The 9,455-nt window shown below is 48.9% G+C and overlaps 2 protein-coding genes across 4 annotated transcripts in view; one reads left to right on the top strand and one right to left on the bottom strand.

Annotated features, from left to right (window-relative positions):
* The window catches only part of LOC109926340 (rho guanine nucleotide exchange factor 1-like), a 20,827-nt gene extending 11,654 nt beyond the window's left edge, over positions 1-9,173 (bottom strand). Inside the window, exons 1-2 of one of the 3 annotated variants that reach the window (XM_048620657.1) lie at positions 9,098-9,173; positions 8,562-8,657 (exon numbers count right to left, since the gene is read on the bottom strand). In XM_048620657.1, the coding sequence (XP_048476614.1) occupies positions 8,562-8,588 (27 nt within the window). In that variant the 5' untranslated portion in view covers positions 8,589-8,657; positions 9,098-9,173. Of the gene's footprint in view, positions 1-6,433; positions 6,540-8,561; positions 8,658-8,757; positions 8,852-9,097 lie in introns of those variants that run through there. The other 2 variants (XM_048620656.1, XM_048620658.1) reach the window with 2 other exon arrangements.
* LOC109926105 (rho guanine nucleotide exchange factor 11-like) overlaps positions 8,888-9,455 on the top strand; it is a 36,264-nt gene continuing 35,696 nt past the window's right edge. The window contains 1 exon segment of the mRNA XM_048620573.1: positions 8,888-9,316. Coding sequence (XP_048476530.1) covers positions 8,888-9,316 — 429 coding nt within the window.

The raw sequence follows: 9,455 nt of genomic DNA, 5'->3' as shown, positions 1-9,455 counted from the left end.
GGGGGGGGGCAAGAGGGACAGGCAAGAAGTGTGAGATGATGGGTGGGATAAGAGATGAGAAGGCGGGGTGGGGGAGGCAGGGTGTGGGGGAAATATGGGAGACCAGAGAGGGGGAGACCAGGGAGCAGGGATAGAGGGGCTCACCAAGGAGCGGGCAACAGGCCAGACCAGGCAAGGAGAGAGAGAGAGAGGGGGGGGGAGATGTAAGAGGTTTAGAAACTGGGCCAAACAGGTAACGTTTTGAAATGGAGATAGAGAGAGACAGGGAGTGAAGGGAGACAGATGGAGCAGTCGTACAGAGGGAGAGAGCAAAGGGGCAGGGTGAGACACAGGTAAGATGGGGAGGTAGAAAGGAAGGGGAGACAGGAGAATGTGGCAGGGAGGTAGAAGAAAGAGAGAGAGAGACAGAGAGAGAGAGACAGAGAGAGAGAGACAGAGTGAGCCAAGGCAGCCCAGGAGAGAAAGAGAAGGGTGACAGAGAGAGAGGGGAGATGAGGGGAGAGCGAGCATGCAGGGGAAAGGTGGAGAGAGAGGGAAGTGGGAGAGAACGACAAAAAAGACTGGTGAATGGGAACAGAGGGGTGGTAGACAGCCTGGAGGTAACAGGAATAGAATGAAGATGAGGGGAGAGAGAACAGAGATGACCCAAGGGGAGTGAATGCAGCTGGAAGGAGAGAATGCAGACAGGAGAGGTGACAACTAGAGATGGAGGAGGAGGAGAGAGAGAGAAGGATAGTTTAGAGATGGTAGCAGAGGGATGAATGAGGGGTGTAGACAGAGGGGTAGATGGATGGGGGAGGATAGAGACATTAGAGTTATAAGGATGTACAACATAGAAACAGACCCTTCGGTCCAACTTGTCCATGCCAACCAGATATCCTAAATTAATCTAGTCCTAGTTATTAGCATTTGGCCCATATCCCTTAGCCTCAGTCTAATCAGCCTCTCCCTGTAGCTCAAACCCTCTAACCCCGGCAACATCCTTGTAAATCTCTTCTGAGCCCTTTCAAGTTTCACAACATCCTTCCAACAGCAGGGAGAACAGAATTGAATGCAGTATTGCCTAACCAATGTCCTGTACAGCCATAACATGACCCTCCCAACTCCTATACTCAATGCACTGACCAATAAAGGCATGCATACCAAATGCCTTCTTCACCGCCCTGTCTACCTGCAACTCCACTTTCAAGGAACTATGCACCTGCACCCCAAGGTCTCTTTGTTCAGCAACATTCCCCAGGACCTTACCATTAAGTGTATAAGACCTGCCCAGAATTACCTTTCAAAAATGCAGCGCCTCACATTTATCTAAATTAAACTCCATCTGCCACACCTCAGCCCACTGGCCCATCCGATCAAGGTCCCATTGTACTGAGATAACTCTTTTCGCTGTCCACTACAACTCCAATTTTGGCGTCATCTGCAAACTTACTAACGTTCGCATCTAAATCATTTATATGAATGACAAAAAAAAACACCAATCCTTGTGGCACACCGCTGGTCACAAGCCTCCAGTCTGAAAAGCAACCCTCCACCACCACCCTCTGTCTTTACCCTCGAGCCAATTCTGTATTCAAATGGCTAGTTCTCCCTGTATTCCACGTGATCTAACCTTGCTAACCAGTCTAACATGAGGAACCTTGTCGAACACCTTAATGAACTTCACATAGATCACATCAACCGCTCTGCCCTCAACAATCCTCTTCGTTACTTCTTCAAAAAAAAAACACAAACAAGTTAGTGGGACACAATTTCCCAAGCGCAAAGCCATGTTGACTACCCCTAATCAGTCCTTGCTTTTCCAAATACATGCAAGTCCTGTCCCTCAGGATTCCCGCCAACTTGCCCACCACCGCTGTCAGGCTCACGGGTCTATAGTGCCCTGGCTTTTCCTTGTCACCTTTCATAAATAGTGGCACCATCTTAGCCAACCTCCAGTCTTCTGGCACCTCACCTGTGGCTATCGCTGGTACAAATATCTCATCAAGGGGCCCAGCAATCACTTCCCTCACTTCCCACACAGTTCTAAGGTGCACCTGGTCAGCTCCTATGGTTTATCCACCTTTATGGTTTTTAAGATGTCCAGCACCTCCTCTGTAATATGGACATTGTTTAAGAAGTTACTATTTATTTCCCAAGTTCTCTACCTTCCATATCCTTCTCCACAGTAAACACTGATGCAAAATACTCATTCAGTATCTCCACCACCTCCTGTAGTTCCACACATAGGCAACCTTGTTGATCTTTAAGGAGCCCTCTTCTCTCACTTGTTACTCTTTTATCCTTAATGTAATTATAAAATTGTTCTGGATTCTCCTTAACCCTATTTGCCAAAGCTATCTCATGTCCCCTTTTTGCCCTCCTGATTTCTCTCAAGTATACTCCTACTGCCTTTATACCCTCCGAGGAATTCACTTGATCCCCACTGTCTATACCTGACATATGCTTCCAGCATTTGGCCCCTATCCCTCTAAACCCTTCCTATCCTTGTACCCATCCAAATGCCTTTTAAATGTTGTAATTGTACCGGCCTCCACCACTCCCTCTGGCAGCTCATTCCATACACGCACCACCCTCTGCGTTAAAAAGTTGCCCCTTGAGTCCCTTTTAAATCTTTCCCCTCTCACCTTAAATCCTCTAGTTTTGGACTCCCCTACCCCAGGGAAGGAGGGAGGAGGGTACATGGAAGAAAGAAAGACTGAATAGAAAGCAGGCCTATGACAGCTTTGAAAGTCTGTTCACTGTTATAACATATGAATGGCCATCCCCTTTAACACTCAGTACTGCCATTCTGACTATCAGATGTCTACCAGCCCTGACATAGTGAAAGGGCTAAGGGAGTAACTAAGACTCCAATTTCGTCCTAGTATTTCTCCACTTTCCTTTCGAATTCTGGTCTATTTCTGGTCAAGCGCCTCATGTCCTCTGTTTTCACAAAATAAACCGTCTCCTTGTCTGCCTTCACACCCCCTCCCAGCAATGATCGAAAGTTGACACAAAAGCACAACACCAGGTGGTGTGCGAACTCCGAAATGAAAACAGAAAACGCTGCAAACGCTCAGCAATCCTGACAGCTTCTGCAGAGGAAGCCAGAAACAGCGTTAGCGCTTCTGGCAGCTCTGCGATCTCTCAAAACAGAAAAGAGCTGTGGATGCCTGGTGATCCGAAACTAACAGCAGAAATAGCTGCAGAAACTCAGCAGGTATGGCAGCGTCTGTGGAGAGAAGGCAGATTCAACATTTCAGGTCCAGTGGCCCCTCTTCAGAATGGTAGAGGAGAATACAGGAAGCGCGGTTAGTAAATTTGCAGATGGCGTTACAATGGACAATGAGGAAGGTTATCCAAGATTACAAAGAGATCTTGATCAATTGGGTCAATGGGCTGAGGCAATTTGAATAAATGCGAGGTACTGCATTTCTGTGAAACAAACGAGGGAAGGACTTATACAATTAATGGTAGGGCCTTTGTCGAACACAGACCAAGGAGCTCAGATACATACTTCCTTGAAAGTACTGTTACAGGTAGGGCGGTAAAGAAGGCGTTCAGCACATTTGCCTTCCTTGTCAAGAGTATAGGAGTTGAGACATCATGTTGAGGTTGTACAGGATGTTGGTGAGGTCACTTTTGCATTACTGTGTCCAGTTCTGGTCACCCTGCTATAGGAAGGACATTATTAAATTAAAGGGTGCAGAAAAGCTTTGCCAGGATGTTGCTGGGACTAGAGGGCTTGAGTTATAAGGATGGGCTGAAACTTTTTTCACTGGAGCATAGGAGGTTGAGGATTGACCTTATTGAGGTCTATAAAATCGTGAGGGGCATAGATAAGGTAAATAGAAAAGCTCAGCAGGTCTGGCAGCATCAGGGAAGAGAAATCAGAGTTAATGTTTCAGGTACGGTGACCCTTCCTCGGAACTGGTCACCAGACCCGGAACGCTAACTCTGATTTCTCTTCACAGGTGATGCCAGACCTGCTGAGCTTTTCCAGCAATTTCTGCTTTTGTTTTCTGATTTCCAGCATGCGCAGTTCTTTCAGTTTTTAACTAGCAAAGGTCTTTTCCCCTAGGGTGGGTGGGGGGGAGGAGTTCAAAACTCAGGGGCACATTTTTAAGGTGAGAGGGGAAAAAAGTTTAAAAGGGACCTGGGGGGCAACTTCTTCACGCAGAGAGTGGTTCGTGGGTGGAATGATCTGCCAGAGGAAGTGGTGGATGCAGGTACAGTTACAACATTCAAAAGACATTTGGACAGGTATGTGAATAGGAAAGGTTTGGAGGGATATGGGCCAAACACAGGGACTCGTTTAGTTTGGAAAACTTCGGTGAGTTGGACTGAAGGGTCTGTTTCCATGCTGTATGACTCCATGAATCCATAAGAAATGTTGACTCTGATTCCTCCCCCCACAGGTGCAGCCAGGCCTGTTATATTTCATCCTGGCCATCAGCTGTTGCTCAGTTTCTGTGGAGAGCCTGCTGAGTATTGCTCGGAAATCCAAACCCTTGAGCCATACACTCGCCGAACTCAACGTCATTGATTGGACACGGGATCTTGGTGTTCAAGTCACAAGGGGGCTAATACAATACTATCATTTATTACCCAAGAACTGAACATAAAAGTGCTTCAGTTCTGCAGTCCTACATTCTTGAGAACAATTCTCAAATACTGTGTACAGCTTTGGGTCTCCTTGTCTAAGGAAGGATCTCAACGCATTGGAGTTTACAAGAGTAAGTAGTGACGTGTCTGAAGTGCATAAGATCCAGCACAGCCTGGACAAGGTGAACGGAGAAAGGATGTTTCCTCTTGTGGGCGATTCCAGAATGAGGGAGCCGTGTTTTTAAAATTAGGGATTGCCCATTTAGGAGAGAGATGAATACTTTTTCTCTCTGAATGTTTCTGCCTCATGAGATGGTGGGGATGGGGGTAGCACTGAATATTTTTAAGACGGAGGTGGACAGACTCTCCTTAGGTTGAGGGGCGCAATCAAGGGTTATGAACAGGATCGCCGAGTTGGAAATGCAATCGGTGTTGAATGACAGAGCTGTCTCAAGGGGCCGAATGGCCTGCTGTTGCTCCAGTTTCGTATGTTCTTATTCCCAAGCAATCCCATCCCATTCTCTCACACCCGAACCGGACCAGCACACCCCACCCCCAAACCCCACCCCCCCTCACTGTCTGTGCTGAGAATCTCCACCCGCCCCCCCCCCGCCCCCAAATTGTTGTAAGTTCCACAACGCTGACCAATGGGATCTTTAACATTGCCCTGGAAAAGGTAGATTTGTTTTAAATGACAGCTGAGACTCCTCTCTCCAACCCATGACATCCCCCCCACCTGGAAGGGAAAGGGCAGCAAATCCACGGGAGCACGGGCGCTTGTGAATCCCCTCCCAGCCCACACCGTCCTGATTTGGGACGATGCCACCCTTCCTTCATTTGTCAGTGGATTAATACCCTGGAACAGCAGGCACTGTGGCTGTATCCTCATCCTGAGGGTGCTGGCAGCCTGGCTTTTAAACACAGCAGTCCACGTGGTGAATGTGCACCTGCAGACTAGTAGGTGCAAGGCATAGAGCTGTACAGCACGGAAACAGACCCTTCGGTCCAACCCATCCATGCCGACCAGATATCTTCAATTAATCTAGTCCCATTTGCCGGCATTTCCCTCTAAAACCTTCCTGTTAATATACTCATTCATAAGTCTTTTAATGTTGTAATTGTACCCACCTCTACCACTTCCTCTGGCAGCTCATCCCATACACGCACCACCCTCTGTGTGAAAAAGTTTCCCCTTAGGTCCCTTTTAAACCTTTCCCCTCTCACCTCTCCCCCATGCCCCCCTAGTTTTGGACTCCCCTACTCTGGGAAAAAGATCTTGGCTATTCACCCTATCCATGCCCCTCATGATTTTATAAACCTCTACAAGGTCACCCCTCAGCCTCCAGCGCTCCAGGGAAAATAACCCCAGCCCATTAGCTCAGGCCGTCCAACCCTGGCAAAATCCTTGTCAATCTTTTCTCCACCCTTTCATGTTTAACAACATCTTTCCTATAGCAGGAAGACCAGAATTAAACGCAGTATTCCAAAAGTGTCCTGTACAGCCGCAACATGACCCTCCCAACTCCTATACTCAATGTACTGACCAATAAAGGCAAGCGTACCAAACACCTTCTTCACCGCCCTGTCTACCCGCGACTCCACTTTCAAGGAACCAACAGCCTGCCCCTCTCCAAGGTCTCTCTGCTCGGCAACACTCCCTAGGACCCGACCATTAAGTGTACAGGTCCTGCCCTGATTCTTCAATGCTTCACACTGATCTCACATTAAACTCCATCTGCCATCCCTCGGCCCACATGAACTTGTCCAAGTCAGGGTGGTGCGGGGTGGAGGTGGGCGGTGGTGGGGATGGGGGGAGTGCGTTACTTGCAGGTGGTAGAGTTCCTACCTGCTTGCTGTCCTCGCCATTCTCGAGGATGGAGGTCTGGAAGGTGCAGTTGGAAGAAATTTGGGTGGGTTGCTGCAACGCATCTCACAGATGGTACACACAGCCACCAGTGGGTGCTGGTGATGGGTTCAGTGAACGGAGGAGGTGGGCGCCACTCCAACTGGCTCCTTGGTCCTCTTTTGAGTGCTGTGGGCATTGCGCTCGCCCTGGCAAGTCGGCTGCATACAGTTTCGGAGAGACAGGTTGTGCTTTCTCTCGAGGGAGTGCAACGTGGGTTCACTCAGCTGGTTTCCTGGGTTGAGGGTGGTGAGGAGAGACTGCGTCAGCGAGGTCCATCGCTGTAGACTGTTGAAGAGCGATGAGTGATTGAATGCAAGTATCAATGGGCTGGGTGTGGCACACACTACAGCAACAGTTCCCATCACCTGCAGAGTCCCAAACATTCCCTCTCTTAGTAAGGAGCTGACAATTTTCAACACGGAGAAACCTCAACCCTAGCCCTAACTCTAACCCTATACATAACCCTAACCCAAACGGTAACCCAAATCCTAATGCTAACCCTAACCCTAATCCTGATTCTAAACTTAAACCTAACCTGAATTCTAAACCTAATCCTAGCCCTAGGCCTAACCTTAACCCTAATGTTAACCCTAACCAGAACCCAAAATCCAAACCCTAACTGCAACCCTAACAATATCAGTCACATTAGAACTAGCCCTAGCCTTCGCAGGATTCTCGGAAGGTAAACTTGCAGGTTGAGTCAGTAGTCAGGAAGGCAAATGCAATGTTGGCATTTATTTTGAGAGGACTTGAATATAAAAGCACGAATGCACTACTTTAAAAGGCTCTGGTCAGGCCATATTTGGAGTATTGTGTGCAGTTTTGGGCCCCACATCTCAGGAAGGATGTACTGGCCCTGGAGCGAGTTCAGAGGAGGTTCATGAGAATGGTCCCAGGAATGGAAGCTTAACATATGAGGAACGTTTGAGGACTCTGGGACTATACTTATTGGAGATTAGATGGATGAGGGGGGATCTAATTGAAACTTACAGAATACTGAATGGCCTGGACAAAGTGGATGTTGGGAAGATGCTTCCATTGGTAGGAGAGACTAGGACCCGAGGGCACAGCCTTAGTGTAAAGGGAAGACCTTTTAGGACGGAGATAAGGAGAAACTTCTTCAGTCAGAGAGTGGTGAATCTATGGAATTCACTGCCACAGAAGGCTGTGGAGGCCAGATCATTAAGTACATTTAAGACTGAGATAGATAGGTCCTTGATTATCAAGGGGATCAAGGGTTACGGGGAGAAAGCGGGAGAATGGGGTTGAGGAACTTATCAGCCATGATTGAATGGCGGAGCAGACTTGATGGGCCGAATGGCCTAATTTCTGCTCCTACGTCTTATGGTCTTAAATTTATTCCCTCAAAGGGTTGCAAATCTTGGAATTCTCGAATCAGTGGCTCAATGCAGAGCTCGACAGATTTGAGAGGCGAAGGATATTAGCAGATAATGGTGATTAAAAACAAACTGGAAAACTGAAAGAACCTTGGAGGGGAGGCGAGGGTTAATGCTCGACCGTTAATCCAGACTATTAGCAATCTGGGGAGCGGGGTTCGAATCCCGCCATGGCAGATGGTGGAATCTGGATTTAATTAAAGATAAAAAAGTGGAATCAAGAGTCTAACGATGGCTGTGAAGCCAGTGTCAATTGTCTGGAAAAACCTACACTTCAGGGGAATGAAATCTGCCGTCCTTACCCGGTCTGGCCTACATGTAAATTTGGGTGACTCTTAACCACCCTCTGGGCAATTAGGGATGGGCAATAAATACCAGCCTCCTGTGAATGAAAAGTAAAAAAGAGATAGGACCAGAGAAGCTCAGCATCTGTGCAGAGGGAAGGTGAGTTAACATTTCGAGCGAATGAATCCAGTCATCTGAAACAAGACTGGCGCTGGGCTTCAAAACGGTATCGTGCCAGGTCTGCCGAGTTTCTCCAGGGTCTCCCCCAATGCTTGTAGGAGATCAACGCGCCAGGTGAGGGTCAGGCCGCAGAGGGTGAAGGGGGAACCGCGCGAGATGTGGGGGGGGGGGGGGGGGGGGGTGGGCCGAACGGCCTCAGCACTCACCGCCTCGTGGCCATCGTCCAGGTCCATGGTGGGCACAGGCTGCTGGGCACCCGCGCCACTCCTGCCTCGCTGAGCGCTCAACTCCAGCTGGCGAGCCTATTGGGAGACACAGGCAGAACAGTTGAGGCACAGGGGAAGTCACTTCCTGCTCTGGCAGCGTCCAACGCTTCGAGTCAGAGGAAGTGGCTCCACTCACCCGTTCAGAAGCATCGGGAAACAAAAAAGACACACAAGGCGGCACATCGGCCACAGCATGGGCTCAAAGATACGCCCCACCCTCCCAACACACACACGCACGCACACACACACACCTGGCCCCCCCGCCCATGCCACACTTTCACCTGCCCCGCTCAACCAAACTGTTAGAAAGTCTGAACGCCTCTCTGACAGCCTCTGCCCGCTCGCAAAGATGTTCCTGCGTGCAACTTCCGTCTGTCACAGGTTCCCCTCAAAACGCAGAGAGTAAACAGCCAGTAAAAGGCAAAGCAGAGCCGTTCTGGAACTGTCCAATGCATCATTTTAATATCCGCACCCACCTCCCCCACCCCAAAAGCACACGGCAGCGACCACAGTGCGGCTTTCGCAGGGACGCTGCACGCAGTCTAGAACGTAGTAATATTCTTCACGGATCTCACACTCATATCTATCTCTGCACCCTCCGCGCACAAACTGTGCGATATCCAGCCGTATTTCAGGCGCTGGTACTGCACAAAATCCACCCGCGTATCGCTCACACCACAAATGGATTTCAACATGTATCTCATTCTCACAACGACCGATGTCCACCCATATTTCACATACAAACCGGCCTGTACTCTCATGTATCTCACTCTTACACTGACTGACGTTCACCCGTAATCGCACTCCCATTTACAGATATTCACCTGTAATCGC

Source organism: Rhincodon typus, chromosome 47 (genome assembly GCF_021869965.1).
Source record: "Rhincodon typus isolate 14 chromosome 47, sRhiTyp1.1, whole genome shotgun sequence".
Classification (NCBI taxonomy): Eukaryota; Metazoa; Chordata; class Chondrichthyes; order Orectolobiformes; family Rhincodontidae; genus Rhincodon; species Rhincodon typus.
The sequence above is the reverse complement of the archived record's forward strand: the minus strand, read 5'-3'. Positions and strand labels throughout refer to the sequence as shown.